Source organism: Ammospiza caudacuta, chromosome 1 (genome assembly GCF_027887145.1).
Source record: "Ammospiza caudacuta isolate bAmmCau1 chromosome 1, bAmmCau1.pri, whole genome shotgun sequence".
In the NCBI taxonomy this organism is placed as follows: Eukaryota; Metazoa; Chordata; class Aves; order Passeriformes; family Passerellidae; genus Ammospiza; species Ammospiza caudacuta.
In genome coordinates, this window is record NC_080593.1 from 48,231,038 (window position 1) to 48,252,113 (window position 21,076).

General features: G+C 38.7%; 1 protein-coding gene across 2 annotated transcripts in view; it reads right to left on the reverse strand.

Moving 5' to 3' along the window:
- The window catches only part of ELMO1 (engulfment and cell motility 1), a 303,889-nt gene that overhangs the window by 143,934 nt on the left and 138,879 nt on the right, over positions 1 to 21,076 (reverse strand). For both annotated transcript variants that reach the window (XM_058803529.1, XM_058803519.1), the window contains exons 15-16: positions 17,090 to 17,194; positions 4,021 to 4,129 (exon numbers count right to left, since the gene is read on the reverse strand). In XM_058803529.1, coding sequence (XP_058659512.1) covers positions 4,021 to 4,129; positions 17,090 to 17,194 — 214 coding nt within the window. The remainder of the gene's footprint in view (positions 1 to 4,020; positions 4,130 to 17,089; positions 17,195 to 21,076) is intronic.

Sequence of the window (21,076 nt, forward strand, 5' to 3'; positions counted from 1 at the left end):
CTGAAGCAAAATGGTGAGCTTCTCACTCATGACAAATGCTAGGTTTAATGAACTCCTTATCTCCCATTAAATATACTAACTCCAGTTCTGGAATGCCAAAGGTTTTCTGGATATAATTTTTAATTTTTACATTTATCTGCAATGTTACTCTCTCCCTGCAAAGCTAGAAGTCTGTTCATGGGCATTCCTTCTCTTCTTAGCATATATGACATGTACTAAAATTTGAATAAGAGGGAAGGTGGAGGTTACCTCAGCTTTTGTAGCTACTTAGGAGGAGCTATGAATGGCCTCCCCTTTTCTCCTCTTTGTAAACCTGTCAGTGTACAAGGAATAAGGAGTGTCTAAGTACCTAACTGTACAGGAAGAGGAAGATTGACCACTGGGTCACAGTGTTCCTGTCTGATGTCATCACCAAGATACAGAGGACAAAAAAAAAATCCTCTTGTTCAACAAGATATACAAAGGAAGCTATTACTGCAGAAATCAGGATTACTACAGTGTTTCCTAAGATGAGTGCCTGGGCAAGCACTCATTGAAGACATTCTGTTCAATGCCTTTTTAACAGCAACAGTAGCACAAGATTAAAAGATTTATGGTTAAATATCCCACTCTTTCCTGAATCAGAAGTTTCAGTGAAGAGGCTTATGGATATGTTGCATTCTAGCTTCCATGTTACCAAAACACTACACCAACCTTCCTCTTAAGTTTTACCTCCTCTACTCTGCAAGTCCACCTCTGTAAAGCAGTTACCATATGCTCAACTCACAGCTTGCTCTTGAGCTTTCTGTATTTACACAGGATCTAAACATACACTTAAATGCCTTGCTGAAAAAGAGATGAATTTTCGAGTCATGGACATTTGGGAATCAAAGTCAAAGAATTAAGGAGTCCAGAACCTGGATTTATGGATATACAAAAGTAGAATAGCATGCCTTTAACATTGTCTTGTGAGTTCTTTCTGGGATGAATGTGTCCTTGAGAGGACCAAAAAGAAAGAGCAAAATGTCTTCTTGCTGCCCAAAGGTATTTTATACAGTGGAGCAAGGGGAATATAATCAGCATTAAAGTGCTCTTCGTAAATAATGGACAATCTAGCAGCTTTTATCTACTCTGCACTTTAAAATAAAGTTTCTACTGCTGAATATTTCACGAGCAAAAGGTCATTTTTTGTGGCTTTTAAATTATACAATTCAGAAACTGTTAGGAAAGAAAGTTCTGTGTTGCAATGCAATAATAGTGAGTTTTGAGAAACATGGGCCACCTTAAATACACATTTTGAAACCTACCACATACAAACTCATGGGGACATCTTTGCCCTGAACTATAACTACTGGTTTTTAAGATGTCCAATCCTATTCAGCAATACAGTATTTAATATCAAGTGAAGCATAAACCTTAACATACATTCTCCTGAGCTGTCAGTTCTAGTTTGCATTTCTTATCAAAATACACTGCTGATCACAGGTCATTTAGATGTGCAGCCGTGACAGCCATTTTCAGGAAATTAATTTTCTGCATATTATTTTAAAGGTGTATTTTATTACAGCCTTTTCAAATGACAATTAGAGTTCCACATAAACAAAACCATTAAGGAAGCACACTGGTGAACAGGTGAATTGTCAAGATGAGTTAGAAGTAACCTTAACTGTGTCCTCTGTGAATATAAGGCCACGACACAGACCTACTGCTGCATCCAGAGACAGATGTTCTGTGGGTGTAGATCAGCACAACTTTACAGAAGTCAGTCATGCTACATCTGGTTTCTATCAACAGAAGCACCAGTATGCTTCTCCTTAGCACCATAACATTTACAGCATCCCACACCTATAAATGACCGCCACGGGAGCCTGCTGCACTTCAGCACACCAAGCATCCAGAGACTTGCAGCCTCAGCAACACTGAAACAAGAGCCTTCAGAACATTAGCAGGTAAAATCCCTTAGCCAGAGCTATCCTCAGGGAACCTTTTCGTTTTCTTTTTAACCCCACACTTTCAAACCACAGAACTACTCTAACAAAAAAAAAAAAAAAAAAAAAAAAAACCAAAAATCAAACAAACCCAAAACCAAACAAACAAAACCACAAAAAACCAAAAAACAACCCAAAACCCACAAACACCCCATGTCAAAAACAACAAAAACCAAACAACAAACCCACAATCAAAACAAAATACCAGATTTTAAAATATCAAAATTCCTTTTGTTTTTAAAACAAAGGTATTTTCTAGATATGGTAACTGAGCTCCTACCCAATTCCTCTTAGCTTATTCACAGTCCCCACTTAAAAAAAAAAAAAAAAAGATAAGGAAGAAATTAAAACACGAAAGGATTTATCTGCAGAAGTTAGAAGCAATCAGGACAAACAGTACCATACAAAGCAAATCCTCAACATACAGCCCCCTGCATATACAGATGCCAAACCTGTCTATGGCAAAAAAATAAGTTTATTGAATGACTTCTCGCACAGCAAGGACGAAATCTGATACACCTGGCTAACTTCAAGATCAATCATCTTTTTTAGCAACAAATTCCAGTGAAAGTCCCATGAAGTGATGGGACATGCATTAAAACACAATGTACAAAACTATTCTTTGGATTTTAGATATTCTTCTGGGATTTTGTAAAAATAAAATTGATCTTTAGCACTTATTTCAAGTAGGCTTACAGCTTTATTGAGATCATATGTCCCTCCTACATTTACCAGCAGAAAAAAATCAGGCAGATCTGTCATGCGTGATTCGGCATTAGACACCTCAACTGCAGCAGTAAGGTTATTTTAAAGAGTCGTGTCTGCTACAGTCTGAACCTTATACAACACACTATCATTGCCAAACAGCTAAAATAGTTGCTAAACTCTTTATTTATAGACATAGTGAATGTGGTCCTTAATAACTCTGGTTTACTTAGGATGGTATTCAAAAGCCAATATTGTCTCATTTGTCTGGGTCTGTCAAACACAAATATCAATTTGGAAGCTACAAGAAATGCACAGGTTTTATCCTGGCCCATTGCACAGAGGCAGTTGTGGGTTTTTTTTGGTCAATAAATTCTCTCAAGACATTACATTTAAAAACTTCAAGTGTATCAGCCAAATTATACTTTTAAAACAACTTTTGATGCCTGTTGGCATCAGGGCTAGTAGGAACAACGATACCTATGGGCTCTCTTGCTGCCTTTTACATTGCTCTTCTCTCATTACATTTCATGGACATGGGTGTAAAGATAAAAGAAAAAGATCTTTATTAGGGAAAAAAATTCAAAAGGAAGATGTCTCTGAGGGAGGCAAAGCATCTCAGTTTTGCCCCCTGCTTCTGCAAGGAGAAAATGAAACTTGTTGGTAGAGCTTGCCAAAACAGACTGCAGCTGGATCCAAAATATTATTGATGGGTAACTGAAATTTATATGTATCAATAAATACCAACACGCTATAGTAATGAAGATACAGATGTGCTCTTCTGTTTGATAGTATCTAACAATTTGTCAAGGGACTGTAATTGAAGCCAAAGACAACTTGTTTACTCTGTATTAAAACACAGTATTTAATATCACAGTAATTAATATCAGAGTAAATTTTATGTCTATCATCTGATATTTAGATAGAGTTTCAGGTATCTAAGAGAAAATGGGATGTGTCAGTTTAGATTAGCAATCCAACAAAGAATGACCATGATACTTATATAAAACCAACCTATGGACAAGGTTGTGGAATGTAACAACCACGAAGTTTCCTATACCAAATCACCCGATGGGAAATTAACTGACTCCCCTAGAAATGATGCAACTTTCCTGCTTCTCCTAGAAGAGAGCCAAAGAATAGGTGCCCATTTCACCTATTCCACCCTCATCCCTGTGATGCCACAAACCAGTAGGAGAGAGAAAATAGATGTAGTCATTCTGAGTGCCAGTGTTCTACATGGATCTATACCCAAAAGTGCTTCTTTGAAGAAAAACCTTGCATTGAAAAAACTCAGGTATCACTGAACTCACTCCACAGTTCTTAGAGGGCAAACAGATCAACTTACGTAGCTCTCCTACTTTGAGAATTTCACACAGCATCTTTGTCAGCTCAATGCTGCTTCGGCCAAATGGGCACTCATGCTTGTCTTCTCGACTGCTGTTCTCCAGGACAATCTGAAGGTGGAATCAAAATGGAAAACAATCAGTTTGAAGAACCCATGAGCTGCGACACTGTTCTCCACATCCAACATTTACAGGGCATATCAGACTTAGTCTAGGAAACTGTATGGGGAATTCAGGAAAATGTATTTTAATAAACCTTAGTCTTCCCCACAGCTAAATGACCTATGCCATTTATGTCATGGCTTCAAACTGAAAGACAGTAGGTTTAGATGAGATATTAGGAAGAAATTTGTTACTGTGAGGGTGGTGAGGCACTGGAACGGGTTGCTTAGAAAAGCTGTGGATGCCCCACCCCTAGAAGTGTTCAAGGCCAGGCTGGATGGGGCTTTGTGTAACCTGGTCAAGTGGGAGATTTCCCTGCTCTGAGGTTGGAACTACATTTCTGAGGTCCTTTCCAAACCATTCTATGATTCTATGTCTGAGGCAGTAAGCAACATATAAACACAGTGCTGCTCCACAACCAACTGGGAAGTTTTGCCTTTGCTACGCAATGTTGCTGTTCTGCACCACCCTGACTTGGAGAAACTGAAGTAGAAGCCAAAGAGAAAGAAATAGTTTCATTTTAAATGTGCTGGTTAAAGGAAATTAGGTAAATTATTGATAGGCATGAACACACCTAGAAGGATCTATAAAACCAAGACGGAATCTTCATCATTGTATTCAGTCTTCAAAGTAGTCTCAAGTGATAAAATCAAACAACACACAAAGGAAGAAAATGTCTGCATTCTCTCTATTATGAGAAGAATTTTTTGCTTATGTGCAAAACATTTCAGAGAACAATCACTCTTGTATCAAGCACATGAATGGTGCAAAAATGACTGAAGGAGAGTCTTTGCATTCTCTATTGAGCAACACTGTAAAATAAATGAAAGAAAATAACTCCTTCTACATTTATATACCCATTAAGTTCTGCCATATCTGATACAGTGGAGACAGTTTTCCTTGGCACTACAACTAAATAAGAAATGAAAAGTTATAAAAATACTATAGATTTCACTGAAGCAGTGAGCCTGAAAAGAAAGAGCAGAATAAGGTCTGGGGAAAAAAAAAATGAAATTGTCAAAACAAATTTGAAGTAAAAATTGTCTTTGTAGAACAAACTTTGCCACTTTACAAAAAGAAAAACCTCATCCTAAGCAGCTGATGCATAGCCTAGGGATGAGGGACAGAAGAAGAAAATGAATTTCAAAGGTAAGATATTTTGCCAAGCAGCAGAGAATCCCAGATGATCTCACAATTTTTCTCACAAACCGGTGTTTAGACACTGCTCTCTGCCTTGCATTCCTCCTGTCTTGTTGGCCCCCATCTCCATCATGTTTTTTGTTTGGCTTTCTGTATTGTTTGTGGCTTTTTACTTGTTTGTTTTAAATCTTTCTATTTTTACTGCAAATAAAGGTTTGCAAGGGGCTTCGAGGCTGGAATTCCACCCAGAACCAGGAGGAAAGGTGGAGGGGAGAAGCAGTTCAATACTGGATGACACTAAAAACTTTCCCTCCCTTCTCAGATCTTGGTTTTGACTGTTTAGGTCTAGATGGAGATTTGCTTCTAGTCCTTCTTTCCTGTGAAGCAGCTACATGTGGGAAAAGAGTGAAAACCCTACAGCAAGTAGGAAAGTTATGTGCTTCACACAGCATGCCAAGGTCTTTTCAAAAAGCATCTATTTTAGTCCTACAGTACAAAGGGCAGCCTCTAGCTGCTCCCAACCCTTCACCCAGGGATGTAAAAGGGTGGTTGCTCTCTGTGTTATGAAAAAACGTGATCTCTTGGGTTTGTTTTCCAGTGCTGCTGATATTTCCTTGGGTTGCTTACACTTCCCACAGAAGCTTACAAAGTCATTAGGGATATGACATATACTTTATCACCACAATTTTTTACTGGCCTTTTCCAATAGTACTGTGTCATGTTCCAGAGTCTGCCAAGAGGATTCTTCCTTCTAGAAGTTTTGGTTTAAATGCCAGGCAATTGCTCCATGTCATCTCTGGGTAACAGTAAATCAGAGAAACACCCCTGCTATTTTTGTTTTACGTTGCTGCAGCCACTGTTCAAGAAACATGTGAATATGACTTTATATTCTGGATGAGTCATCCTGCTTCACTCTCTCTCATGGAGGACAGAGCTACAGTTCTACACCCAAAAGCAGAAGCAAAGATAGAGTAGCACCAGCACAATGGAAAGCTGTGTGTCTCAATACCTCCCTAAGATCACTTCCCTCATTCTTTTTATTACCCAGTTTTATCTCTCACATAATAAAACATAAAATCTGCATACTGGAGCGGGGGGTTGCTTCCACACAGATTTAGATACAGCAGAGAAACACTGGTAATAAAATCAATGGAGAGGCAAATTGAAAGGGCAAGGGGGAGGGAGAGGGAAGCATGGGGATGTATTTCTGCTCGCTTCTGGCAAATGCACCTTGTTGAGTCTCACATTAACCTGACATATTAACATTTCATGAGCACATAAATATTTAATGGTGACACCATATATGCATATAATGTAAGACAGAATTACAGCAATCAATAAGAATGCCAGAGAAATAGTTAAGGCACTGTGTATTGCTATACAGCAAATTAAATGGCAATTTGAGTAATCAATATGTAAAGCAGTCTTAAAATGATCCTCAGAAACACTCTCTACAAGCATCAGTTTTTTTAGCATTTGCTGTACAAAATAAAGCTGTGCTGCCATGTCACATTCCTTTAAGACAGTAAGATGGACGGCCCTTTACTGCATCTAAATATCTGTAGGCAAATTTGACAGATATGGATCTTCTGCAGGAAACAGCAACAGTAAAAAGGGAAAGAAAAAAATAGGTTCTTATAAATATCCAAAGAGAAATCATTCCTAGTCTTGGCAACAGATTTACAACATTCATTATTATATTTGTAATACTCTTTTCACGACTTCACGACTCATATCCTGTTCCAAAGTAAAATGCTATAAATAGAGCTGATAAGGACATGGTTTTAATGTTATTTCCTTTATCACTGTGGTTACGGAGGAGAAATAAGCAGGGAATGGACACATTCCCTTCATAAAGCGGTGAAAACAATACCAGGGAAAGAAATATAACACACAGCTCAAGACAGAAAAACACTTTGTTCTATCTATAGAGCATACTCCTGGCTTGAGTCACGTTTTTATCACAACAGTTATTTTACCACTGGAAGGAAAGTAGTGAGGAAGCTGCAAGCCCACACAACCTTCCTTTAAACAGAGGTCTATCATTAATGCTCATTAAGTGCTTCACCCTATTATCTTCCTCCACCTCCCCATCAAAAATCCACAGTGAGCTGCAGATCCACCAGACATTCACAATCAGCAGCCACAGTGGTTAAATTTTGCTTGGGGAAAACAAATATTCAAAAGCAGAGACCATGGACATTGCAGTAGAATTCCTGGCACCACAGAATCGCAGAATCATTTAGGTTGGAAAAGATATTTAAGATCATCCAGTCCAACCATTAACTCAACACTGCTGAGTCGAGCACTAACTAAGCCATGTCTCCAAGTGCCTACATCTACATGTCCTTTAAATACCACCAGGGATGGTGACTCAACCACTCCCCACAGCAGGCTGTTCCAGTCGTTGACAACCTTCCCATGAAGAATTTAGGTATCCAACCTAAACCTCCACTAGCACAACTTAAGGCCATTTCCTCTTGCCCAGCTGTTTCTTCCTTGGGACAGGAAAACTCCTACCTTGCTACAACCTCCTTTCAGGGAGTTGTAGAGAGTGATATGGTCTCTCTTGAGCCTCCTTTTCCCAGGTTGAACACCCCCCCCGCTCCCTCAGCTGGCTCCTCATTGTGCTCCAGACCCTTCCCCAGCTCCATTGCCCTTGTCTTGACAAACTCCAGCCCCTCAATGCCATTCTTGCAGTGAAGGGCTCAAAACTGAACACAGGATTCAAGGTGTGGCCTCAGCAGTGCTGAGTGCACAGGGATAATCACTGTCCTGGCCACACTATTGCTGATCCAAGCCATGATTTTATGGGCCTTTTTGGCCATCTGGGCACACTGCTGGCTCACATCCCATCTAACTTCAATACTATCTTGACACTGGTTTGCCCTTTCTTGCAATAGTACAAATCTATTTGGCTGCCCTTTATTCTGATACTACAAATCTATTTCTGCCAGTTTTTCCTGTCTTCAGACCTTGTGAAGTTACAGAATTGGGTAGGTCAAGCATGGAAATGCAGCTTATAATACACTAGATGTTATACAGTTAAAAACCAAAATAAGCTCACAGTACACGAGTATTAAATTCTGCAGAACCTCTTCTCTTCCTCTTGTGTCTTCGATCAATACTGGCCATTACCATGAGGCAGAAAAAAAAAATCCACCATAATGTGTAGTATTCAACAACAATGTGTATTTTTGCTTTAGGGAAGAGCAAAAAAGTCCAGACAAAAATCTCAATAGAAAAACAAAAGAAAATTACCAAGAGAGGGCAGACAGGAAATATCTTAGTGATGTTCTTTGTAAAAATAAACAAGAACAAAACAATAGCAGCTCAGAAAATGGAAGGGAAAAAAAGAAAAACTGAGTGAGAGAAGCATAGAATAAGAAGAAAATGAATGAGATTAATTAACTAGCAGAGAGGAGAGAGGAAGAGGTTGAAAAATGTTTTTTAAAAATCTAAGGAGGTGAAGCTTTTAGGAAATCAGTATTATCCATATTCTTGACAGTTCTACAAATGCAAGTCTGTAGCCTGTTAAAGCATGAGAATTTCAAAGTATTAGTAGTAGAATACAGTTCTGTACAGTTATTATTATTTTAAATTATTTACTATATTTTTCCATCTATCTATGGAACTAAATCCAGCTGGTGTCCAGTCACAAGTGGTGCACCCCAAGGATCAGTATTGAGCCTAGTCCTGTTTAACACCTCTGTCAATGATTTGGGTGAGGGGACCATGTGCCCCTTCAGTCAGATGATGCCAAGGTGGATGGGAGTGCTGATCTACTGGAGGGTAAGAAGAAGGATCTTGACAGACTGGATGGATGGGATGAGGAAAACAGTCTGAGGTTTAACAAGTGGCCTGTGGCCTGGCCATACAATAAAAATTTGTTTTAAAATCTAATTTAAAACCCCCCAAACTTATAATAAAGAAAAAATATATAAAATATAAATATGCAAAATTAATAAATAAACCCATTAAAAGTTATTTTTAAATTTAAAATAAAATAAATTTAAGTATCATGCCAAGATCACAGGGAAATAATGCTAATTTCCCAGCAGCAGAAAAACTCCTTAGAAGACACCAACCTCAAAATCAAAAAGATTTTCTAAATTTATGGCAGTGTGCCTTTATGATTTTCCATTGAATTATTCATTGAGTCTGTCACTACCTCAGGATCCCAAAATAGACCCTCAGAAGGCAGTGGACTACGTGAAGGATTTTCCACACTTGACTACTATGGGTTTTTAAGTCTGCATCAGCTTCAGTAGTGAAGCTTATACCTGCATCTAAGAGTTAATGACTGACAAAAGGCAAAATTTTGAAGACAGGTATCTTCAAATGCTTCCTCTTCAAAATCCAGGAGGCTGAAACCACCAGACAGAAACATTTCTCCTTCACTAAGAAGAAATATCGACTTAGCCAGTCCCTTAATCCTTCACATTAAAGATGAAATTGTCTCAAAGCATATTGCCCATGGCAACTGCAGATGTAATTCTCAGATTCCTGAGCCAAAATCAGAGCTTGGCAATGAAACAGAGATGCATTGTGATTAGGAAATAAATACAGAACTGAAAGAAAGGCAAGATCCACTGTAGCTGCATTAATACTTCTAATAAGTCCCAGAGCAGGCAATTCAACGAATATTGCTGCACTATTAAAAAAGGGCATTTCTACAGACCAATTTTATAAAATGATCCTGTCTTAATAGAGAACAAGCTTTTTAGCAGTCTGCTGCAGGTTAATATCAAGAGGTTCAGAGAGCTATTTAGTAGAGATCATAAAAACCTCCTTAGACCCAAAATGAAAGGTCAAGCAGCATTTAAATATCCAGAAACTGCAGGGATTCTCTTCCTTTTCTTGACACTGCTTTTTTTTTTTTTCCCTAAGCCTCCTTATCACATATGGTAGGCTTCACCATTCCCTCTTCATTTAGGTGCTTTAGGTAAGTCTAAGATGCAAATCTTTAAGATATGCTTCCTGAGAAGGGTAAGAGACTACTGCAGACAGACCCGGTTTTCACTCCTCCTCATCACCAACTTTGCTTTCTTCCTAAGGTAGCCTGTCATTTGCTTCAGCTTCAGCATCAGTCTTCTTCCAACATCCTTCACTCTGCACTGTCCCCTGCGACGCTGTATTTTTAATTTCCAATGCTTCTTCTCTCTCTTATCTCACTCTTCCTTGACATTCCTGAGTCATTATAGAAATTTCTCATGGCAAAGCTAAAATAAAGCAACAGTTATTTCTGTCTGCTGCTGGAAGATACTAGAATTGCAATTTAAACAGATCTGGAAGAAAACTTGAGACCTTCTACAGATATTGAAAAACAAAAAAGGAGCCACGGACATGTGATGGCTTAACATTTCCAAAAGTTAGACTTTTTCAGGAAAATTATTAAGTTATACTTTTCAAACAAATGTACTGCCAAACAATCTCAAGCTAAATATGCATGGTTCTGCAGGTGCTCACCTAGCAATAAATTTTCATTATCACACAAACACCTTAGCTTATGAAGCATGACTGCAATTTTTATTTTCCATCTAAAGATAAATATGCAGTGGTTTGCCTCGCATCTTCCCCCATTCTTTGCAGAAAAACCTTCTTCTTCTTCTTCTCTCCATGAAGAACCCACAAATAACCATAAAGCCTGGTGGTAAGGCCCAAGACAAGAAGGCTCCATTGCCCTGCCATCCTCAGCAGCAGCACCAGAATGTGCTCTTCAATTTGTATGTCACAGGTATGTGAGAGGGCATTGAACTGGTCCAGTTTGGAAACTACCAGTCAGGTATTCTCTCCCTCCATGCCGCCCACAAATGTAAGAAGGTAATATTTTTCCCGAAGTTCTCCCCTGGCTCACCAATGGCAGAGGTGGAAGGCAGAAACCTGCAGTATCTGCGGAATATAGCAGACACAGTTTTTGATTTGATCTTTCTTTCATAATGTAAAACATGCCCTATGGGCACCCTAATGTTATTGTATGGCTATATCTGAGAAAAACATCAACTTTTATAGCACATCAATGAGCTTGGCAGCCAGAGTTAAATCACAAGTGCTCTGGACATGGAGTAAATGGGAAAACCCATGACAGTCAAAAGCTAGTTTTCTTTCCTCATGCATAAGCATCTCAGCTTTGCAGGTGGAGGGACCGTGGCTGCACAAAAACTAGCCCAATCTTTGTATGCTACTGCTGCAACCTTGGTGTGATTCAAAACCTTTTGAGGACAGTTGCTAGGCTTGCATCAATTTCTGGGCCCTTTGGATCAGAATGTAATTTAGACAAGAGCTGCCATAAACCTGGGAACATTTAGGAGAGCTATGAATGGTGGAAAGTGATCTGAACTCATGCCTTATGTATCCCACTGCACATTCCACACAGGGCTGTGCAGAGAGTGCCATGACCCCCTCAGAATTCCCTTCCTCAGTGCTAATTTCGTGTGTATGCTGCAACCAGCCACTCCAGGATTTTGCATCTTTAACTGCAGAGGGACCCATCTCAATCCCCCTCAGTGATGGAGGCCCTCAGGGCTGTCATGTAAAGGAGAAACATTGTGTGATGTTTGGGAAGAAATAAAGCACAGGCAGAAAGACACTTAGATGTGTGAGTGGAATAGAAAGCTTGGCTGAGAAAAGACAAGAACACATTAATAATCTGGGAACCTGGCTTAGGCAATTAGGTCTCCTTGCATTCATTCATGAGACTCACCGGGAAGACTCGTAAAAAACCTCATTTTTCTCTCTATATTTTACAGAAAAAAAAGTTACATCTTTTCCTACCATTTCTGGGAGGGGAGGAAAGCATGGCAGAAATCAAGCTCAATTTTATTTCAGAAAATGCTGAAATTATATGTTGACTCCTCATATCTGATCAGGAGAGAGTGAGTAGGCACGAGGAGACTTTGTGAATTGACGGAAGGATGTGTAGGCAGCCTCCTATACAACAACTGCATGGGCTAGAAAGTACACGGCAGACAGTCTGACTGTGACTCAGCCCATTTGGGTTCTGAAAGGTCCCTGCAGGATGCCAGCAATCTTCCTGCCTGCATCACTGGCACTTGCAAACAGCACCTGCTCCTCCTCTCTGACTTCTGAAAGCTTCAAATGCAAAAGAGCTCCCTCCCCAGCCTCCCCAAATGTAGCTGCTGGGGAAGAAGTGTCCCTGCATTACAACTGTGTGAGTAACCAAATTACCAGCTCAGCAAACTCAGGGGAAGGGGGATTTTCTAGTACTGACCATAAACTAAGTCATCTTCTAATTTTCAGGTATTCAAAGTAATTTTTGGTGCAACCAAAGTCCACGTGTTGGGTTTTTTTTTTTACTTGGAACACTCTAATAACTTTTAAAACTTGTTTTAAATGCAAGAACAGAAAATCTAAGAGCATACCACCAAGTATCTTACACATCACTCACAAAAATTTAGAAGCGTTGGATCCATCATAAAATGGATTCAACTTTCAGCATGGATTTCAACACTGCCTTCCCACCCTAGCGATAATCTTTTATATGGAAAATCTCACTTGCAATATCAAACAAATATTTTAACAAAATAGATAAAATCAGTAGGAAAAGGGATAAACTTTTTCTTCTGCAGATGAGACTTGAATTTCAGGCTAGAGTCAAATGATATTATTCCTACAGATGAAGAGCCTACTAATCTAATAAAGGGCAAAGAACTGGACATAAACTTGGCAGCCACCTGGACAGAACCAAAAATAGGTGACTAGCCAATATTCAGACCCAAACCTGCTAATTTTATCTGTATTTTCTGCCTGAAGCACCAATCCCATGTGCTCAAACAAAATGATGAGACACAGTATGTGTCCTCTCAAGGCAGAATCTGACCCCAAAGCAGCAGTGAGTCCTGCTAGAATATAGCTGGTCAGAAACACAGAAGAAAAATAGAGACAAGCCACCAATTTGTCAGTCATCAAATTCATTAGAATGAGAAAGGTTTTTTCCACAGACTCTTTACACTCAGAAAAATTAAAAGGCACATTGCTAAAGTTACCAGTAAGAAAAATTTCAATATGTCTGTATTGAATAAAGTCTGCCTTCAATGGTAACTTATAATTTTATTTTTAAAATTAGTAGAATGTGAAGCTGAAGTAGTTTTGGAAAGGAATAAATTGAAAGTAGGGGAACACATGACTTGTCTGCTACAAAAGAACAAAAAAATTATCTGTCACAAAGCTTTATTCCAATCATTTTCTTCTCTGTTAAATTTAATTATACACTCTAGCCGTCCTATAATTATGGATCTTGGGAAGCTGCCAATTATTTCCTGTGGAAAATTTTAAAATTTCTTGTAGAAATTCAACATTACTTCCATCAATGCATTCCATATACTATGTCATCACCTTTTAAAAGCCAAACCTCTATAGTGATTGATTATTTAAGTGCAACATGAAAAAAAATCCAGTGCATATCAGTCACTGATAGCACCAGACGATTAATTAAAGAGAAAGAAAAGATAACTCAACAGGAAACTAATTCAATAGGACACTTTAAAAAAAACCCAAATGATAGCTAATGACACCACACAGTCAAAGAGAACGTTTGGTTTTTTTCCCATTCACTAAGCAATCTTTCTACTGGAGGCTCCAGTCATCTTGTATGGCAAACAGAACCCTGAGGTTCAAAATCTGTTAACTCAAAGTTTGTATAAACACTGTGTTTATCTGAAAGAAGACAGCAAGTAAAGAAAACATATTACTGCAATATCAGGAAAAAGTACACAATGGGGAAAATGTGAATGAAAGAAGTGGATTGTGGGGAAGTAGTTAAAAAAGACTAAAAGAAGGGGAAAAGCGTGGTTATTTTTGTTTCCTCCTTCACTGTGTGACACCCATATTTTCACCCCCAAATGCCTTTTGCTTTCAAGATGCAGAGTTACCCATCTGCTGCAGTGCCTTCACACCCATCTTTAACAAATTGCAATTGCATTTACGCTTCCTACTTTAGTGTGCTAAAGTACATTAGTTTTCTACTGGTCTTTGAAGCCCCACTGCCAGCCCCCAAGAGGGCACCTCAGTTTCAGACATCCTTCCTACCCAACTAATCTATTTATTATGCAAATTACTTCTAAGCAGAATCTCTTATGAAAGAACAAGGACTGAAAAGGGAAGAGATTACTTATTGACTGCATTCTCTTCCAACTTCTGCTTATCCATTATTTTCATTACTACAAGAACTAAGGGTCATGGAGCAGGGGCATCCTAAGAGCCACAGGTCAGACTGCAGGGAATTGTGCTGCCCATTAAAATGCAGCACTGCCAATACGCTCACTGAAACCATTATGACTTCCTGATAGTGTCTCTGCTTAATACATCACATTCTATCAGGGAAAACTTCAGATATTCCCAGTTTGTTTCAAACCAGCTCTGATTTTCAGCCTCAATTTCTAATTACTGCATGGCAGAGATAGTATCTGGAGCTTAGGAATTAACCCATGGCAAAGGAATCAATTGAATTGCAAAGAGACAAGTCGAAAATAATCTCTCCTCCTAGGAACCAAACTATTTCCTAGTGTCAGCAATGAAAAGAGAAGAGTTCTGTCAAACAAGTTTTTCAGGATGCAAGTATATAGCTGAATGTATAGCTAACTATTTCTTGTGGAAACTTCAGCTTGACCACAGGAGGAATTTTATTAGGGTACAGGAGTAGAAATACATCTAAAAAATAAGCAAGGTCAACAGTCTGTACAAGTAGAGCAAATTGGCATTGTGGGAGGTTTGGGAGCCAAAGGCCATGAAGGAAAGGTAATGTTAGATGTGAAATAAGGGAAGTGCAAAAGGAACAGGCATGTCAGGGCCCACAGGAAATTACTGTACACCAGCTAGCAAGTCAAGGAGATGAAGAGAGAGAAAGTAGGTGTCTTTTGCAATCAAAGACTATCAACGCTGTAGGAGTTGCACAACACCATCATCTCAGAGGTGTTCCTACTGTGCCAGCAATGCTGTATAAACACTAAGTAGAACTCCTCAGAGTGGTGGATAGACTAACATACTCCCAAAGCACATTTACAGTCCCCAAAGCAGCTTTAGGCAAGCAATTGAATCTGAGAGTGCCTCTGCAAGGCACTTCTAGTGGATGTGTACTCTTTCTCAGGAGGGAAATACATGAGGCAGTCAGGCACTCCCCTAACAGGGACCATGCAGGAATAAAAACAGGCAGCTCAAAACAACAAAATTCTCAGTAATGCAGCAGCAAAAATACTGCATTATAGGAACAGGGCTGAGCCGGCAGCAAAATCCTTTCCAAAAAGTGGCTAATTACATGCTTCACTGAATCCAATTTTTAAGACAGCATTTGCAAAATGAACATGAAAAAATAAGAAAAACTTGAGAGATGTCAATGAGAGTTTTATTTCAACAGAATTTTTGTCCTCTTTCAAACGTTTCAGACTTCTTTAAAACATGTCTGACCCATTTGGAAGCACTGGCTACCTCTAATTCTCTAAACTGAATTTTTATAAGTATGAAGTAGCACAGTCCAGATCTTATCAAATTTTAATGAGTAACAGTAAGCAATTTCTTTTTATAAACAAAAACACTATTCAGCATAGTTCTCCAGAAAACCTACTCTTTGTTCATCACCTGAGGTAGTCCTTGATTTCAGGGATTTATAGGGATTGATAAATACTATTGTACTGCATACTACCACAGTATCTTTTTCAAGAGTTATTGCTAGATTCAGACAGAGGAGAAAGATCCATTTAAAGAGCAAATCCTACAATCCCATCATATGGTATTATGTCCATACATATCAGCAGGCCCTTTGCAAACCTATTAGAGCTTTGACACCAATTTACTTCAAACAGAAAACAGATGATAACATATATTAAAAGATCATTCTTGACTTTTAGTGGAAATGATTGGTGTTTCTGCTGTTTTCTTGCTATACACAATCTTCTTTAAGCTGGTTTGCATGAGCATTTTTCTTGGGGAATTAAACCATCCCTATGAACTCCAGACACCAGCTTTCATGATTATCATCCCTTTCCATCTGTGCTTGCTTGGTTTATGCTTGGCAAGCACTTGATTTCAATAAAGTTCAGGAAAAGTTGCTCTCTTCAGAGGCAGGTATTATTCAGCTGTATGCCTCTTCTTGTAGGGATGCAACACATAACCTCCTCTAACTACCTCTGAAATAACCTTGAAATAATGTAGGAAGTGGAGTGGGCAGGGGACAGGAATGGGTTATACATGTAAATCATGATGCTTTGTACATATTTTACTCCTAGCATGACCTCTCCTACAGCAGTAGTTTTAGTGGAAGCGTCTTAACTCTCAGTACCCTGCCAACTTGGTCACCTCTCAAAGGTGATTGATCTTCAAATTTGAAGATCAACTCTCATTTGATCTTCAAATCCTCCTTTCCACAAAAAAAAAAAAAAATGCTGTCAGTTTTTGGTAGCAGGTCAGAGATTTCTGCATAATTACTCCTTCCTGAGTTTATGGTCATCCATTATGCATCTGACAAAAGCACAGGCTCATTTATCTTCTCTTTGCAGGCCTAAGCAAAAAGGAGTACTTGCAAAAAGTAGTATCTGAATATTTGACTCAGCAATGACAGTCAAGACAACTGTACAGCTTTCTCCCAGGCCTTTTACAGACTTACATCATGTTTTAGTGTCACATGGTTTGTCTTCCTAGAGTTTGCTGTTAATGATACCAGGATTTTGAACCTTCCCTCCAAAGTCAACTGCAAACAGGACATAATTACTGTGAGCAGGCAACTGCAAAGATCTCCATGACAAGAGGAAGCCTTACCCGAATATAAGCATCCTGGTGATGTTTGGCAAAGTACAGCATGTTGTCAAGGGCCAGCATTCCAGGAGGGGTCTGTGTGAAATCCAATGCTGGGTTTACATGATTCTGCAAAAAAAAAAAAAAAAAAAGAGCAAGATCACTCAATGAGCACCTTTACAAAAGCTATCAGTTCCCTAGTGTTGGTGAGCACCGTGTTAGCGTGCTGTGTCAAAAAATGTTTGGCAACAGAGCTCTTTTTGCTGAGCAGAAAACTCTTAATAAGGAAATTGCCCATGCCTGGAAAAACTCTACAACCAAATGCAGCCACTATGAGGCTGGCATGTCAGTAATTCACTTCTGTGAATTGCAGCAGCTGTGGAATGGAGTTTCCCAAAGGCTGAACTCTTTAGAAGCACAGACACCTATGTTGTTCATGGAGATAGACTCCTTGGTGGTACTACAGACTAAAAGTGCATAAAAATAAAGAGAATTGAGCCAACAGACACCAAAACACCTATTTATACAACTGTTATGGAACTATTTCAAATAAACCACAAAAAAGAGAAAAAAACCCTACCAGACCAAATAGCTGTATTAAGTCTATTGGATCTTGTGGACTCCTGAACACAAAGGGACTCAGATAAAATTTTAAGTGAAAATAAACAGATTCATCTTGTGGAATTCAGTTACATTTTTTTGTTACATTCTGAACCTATTAGTTTCCTCCATGGAACTAATGAATAAACATACCATATATAACTAGAACTCATTAGCTTCTACATGCACATACATATTGCAGATGTTCAGTTTCACACACTACATGAAAAACTACAGGTGCCCAAAATATTTACTAACTCAGCTGATTTTTTGATTGGATGCAATGAAATGTACATTTGAATAAGCTTCATGGTTTATTTGCCAGGCTGAAACAAAGAACCTGCTCAGAAATCCCAAGAATATGTCTCCATCAAATAATGCCTCCTTCTGCTAAGCTCTTTTTATCACCTTTGCAATGTCTCATCATTCTGACACAGAAAGATACCCCTAGCTCCTTGTCAACGGCATTTCTATTCTGTGAGACCCAGCTGACAGGGACTTTAAAAGTGCATTTACTACCAGAAATCTAGCAAAGCTCAGCACAGGTTTCTACAATTACTGCATTTCTGCAGTGTGCTCAGGGTCTGATCCACCCCCTTCACTGATGAAAGCATGGGTTTTACTACTTTTCCTTCGGTTGAGTCTGTCAGGCCATAAGGTGGTAGAAGTGAGTGATTCTACTTTTTTGCTCATTTTAGCTTCAGATGTACTATATGTTGGTTTTAGCCAGTCAATAATTCACAATTGCATAAAAGATTAAAAATAGTAGAAAGCAAAATGTATACATTAAGGTGCCTGCTGAAACTTCAAAAGTAGACAAATATATTATTCTGAAGATGGCATGCAGAACCTGTTGGTTGTACATTTCCAGATTAGGGCTATTGGTGTACAAGCAAAACAATCACAGGCTAATTAGGGAATCAAGAGGATGCCTGGAACCCTGGATTTTATACAGAAAGATCTATGTGATAAGTATTTAAGAAGGGTAGTTGTAGTTTAGGAAGGGAAAACAATGTCTTACTGAGTTGTAAGTTTCAAAAACTCCCCTTTAAATTTTTTTTTCACTTTCATCTGCTCATCTGAATGACAGACAATAGCCTTTCATGACTATTTCCCCAACTCAACCTTTCATTTTCCACATTGATGCATTTATCATTCAGAACATTTAAAATCAGTACAAAACTGCTTCACACACATCACAAGCCCCACAGACTTCAGCTTCTGGGAGAAGAAAACTTCCCCTCCTACAATTTCCAAGCATTTCAAAAAGGGCATTTGAAGAGAGACTGAGTCTCACAGACACACAAATGGCCTCCTCAATCCAGCATGAATATCTTACAGATCCTTCTCTGCATTTGAAACTATCTCCAATTTGGCCATAAAGTACAAGTCCTTAGGGACACCTCTTGATACTTTACTGTGTCATGAGGTCCATTTCCTTGGGAAAGCTACTGGGAACCACAGGATCACCAATCAGCAGTGAACCCTACAGCACCAGTTTTGCAAAAACTTATGGAAGTAGAACTACACCAGAAGGCTGAACGTGCACTCTTGGCTCCCATGCTACAGCACAGGTAGGGTACACTTCGATAAATACCTGACAAACACAGAGAGTTTCAAGACCCAGCTACATTTATCCAGCTCTTAAAATACTACTACTAATTTCACTGGCATTTACAATGGTAAAATAAATGCAGGACACAAATAAAAAGCCTGATCTACAGTTGTTGAATAGTTTTTTGCTTCATCCCATTCTAAATCAACAAACAAACAGAAAGGACATGAGGAATCTCATGACATTTAGTAAGGATGACTCATTTTGTCTCTTACCATCACTACTAGTTCTATGTTCAATCAGAAAAACCATCTCTCCATCACTTTTATTTTATCTCCAAGTCAAGCCTATAAGCCCAGCTATTTTCAGTTTGTTTCTGTTTTTCAAAAGTTTCTGTCTTGTGGGATGCCAGTATAACTAGGGCTTGATCTTCAGCTCTGTTGATTTAAATAACTAGAAATTAAGAAGCAGATAATAGCTGAGGATCCACAAGACAGTTTTGGCATGTGTGAGACAATACATTACCTTCAATTATTCTTGAAATTCAAAAGGAATGTCAGACACTTTGTTCCCTTCCTTCTTTCTCCCTCCCCCTAAAATCATCCTTTTCTTAACATGATGAATATTTGTGGTTGAAATATTAAGTTATTGAGAGCGGGTTTAGAAATGAGATACAAAGCTACATTATCTAAAATGCTGTAGTGAATAATTCAGAAGTAGGCAAACACCCCCCCTACAATATAATTTATTAAATATATGGAACACAGCACTTCAGGCATATTTATTGCATCCATTTAGTACAAAATCTGTGGCATTTTTTGCTTTATGAAAAGCTAGGAGTAAGAAATACAAATGAAACAGATTTGTTAGTTCCAATTTTTCAGATAATTTTTGATTTTTTTTTTTCACTAGGGTGAGTAATATCTTTGCATTTTTCAGCTTCAGCATCTATGTGGTATTTAACAGCTTATGCTCTTATGCCACACATGTTAACACACCAGAACATTCAAGAATTTGTTAGCCAACTCAATAGGATACTGTGGGAACAAAAGTTCATTGCTTTTGATAAGATGAAAACTCAAAATCACATCTGCTTATGCTATTAAAAAAAAAGTAGAAAAATAGCACGTGGCATGTTTCACAATACGATAGCTATTCTGGCTAAATCCCAGTGCAGTAATTACAGACAACCTAGCATTCTAATGCAGTTCTGGCTGTGTAAAGCTTTCTTCTGTACCCTGAATGGCTTCACTGTCTTACTCCTGGCAGCAATCTCTGAGGGATGTATGGATTTCACTGCTAGGTACATGTCCTCACACCAAGGTGCCTGTTCACAGCAAGGCTGTACTGTCTGTAACTGCTAATGGAATAAGGACCATTTACTCCTTACATTATTCCTGACAATATCTTCCACATGAACACGCTGAAGCACAGGAACTATTTATTTCCCTGCATTTCTAGGTGATTAACATACAAATTTATTTCTGTCTTGCCAGGTATTGACAGTTTACCACAGACTTCGCACCGGTGCTGTGTGCAGCAGCCACATCAATCAATTGCCAAATCATGCTAGTCTGTCCTGAAAGCAGTATGGAGTAGGGGCCAGATCCAGTTTTCCCAATCCCAAAGCAGCTCAGGTGAATCCCTATTCTGCATGCCTCACTCTGGTAAGAGGCATAACAGAAACACATCAGAAGTTTTCAGGGAAGAGTCAGGACTGTGAAAGAACAGATGATAGAACAACTTCCAAATGTCACAAGAATCCAATTTTAATGGTGTCTTTCTAAAATGAACCCTCTCAAAACTGGTCATATTTCTTTTTTTTTTTTTTTTTTTTTTTTTTAACAGAAAAAGGA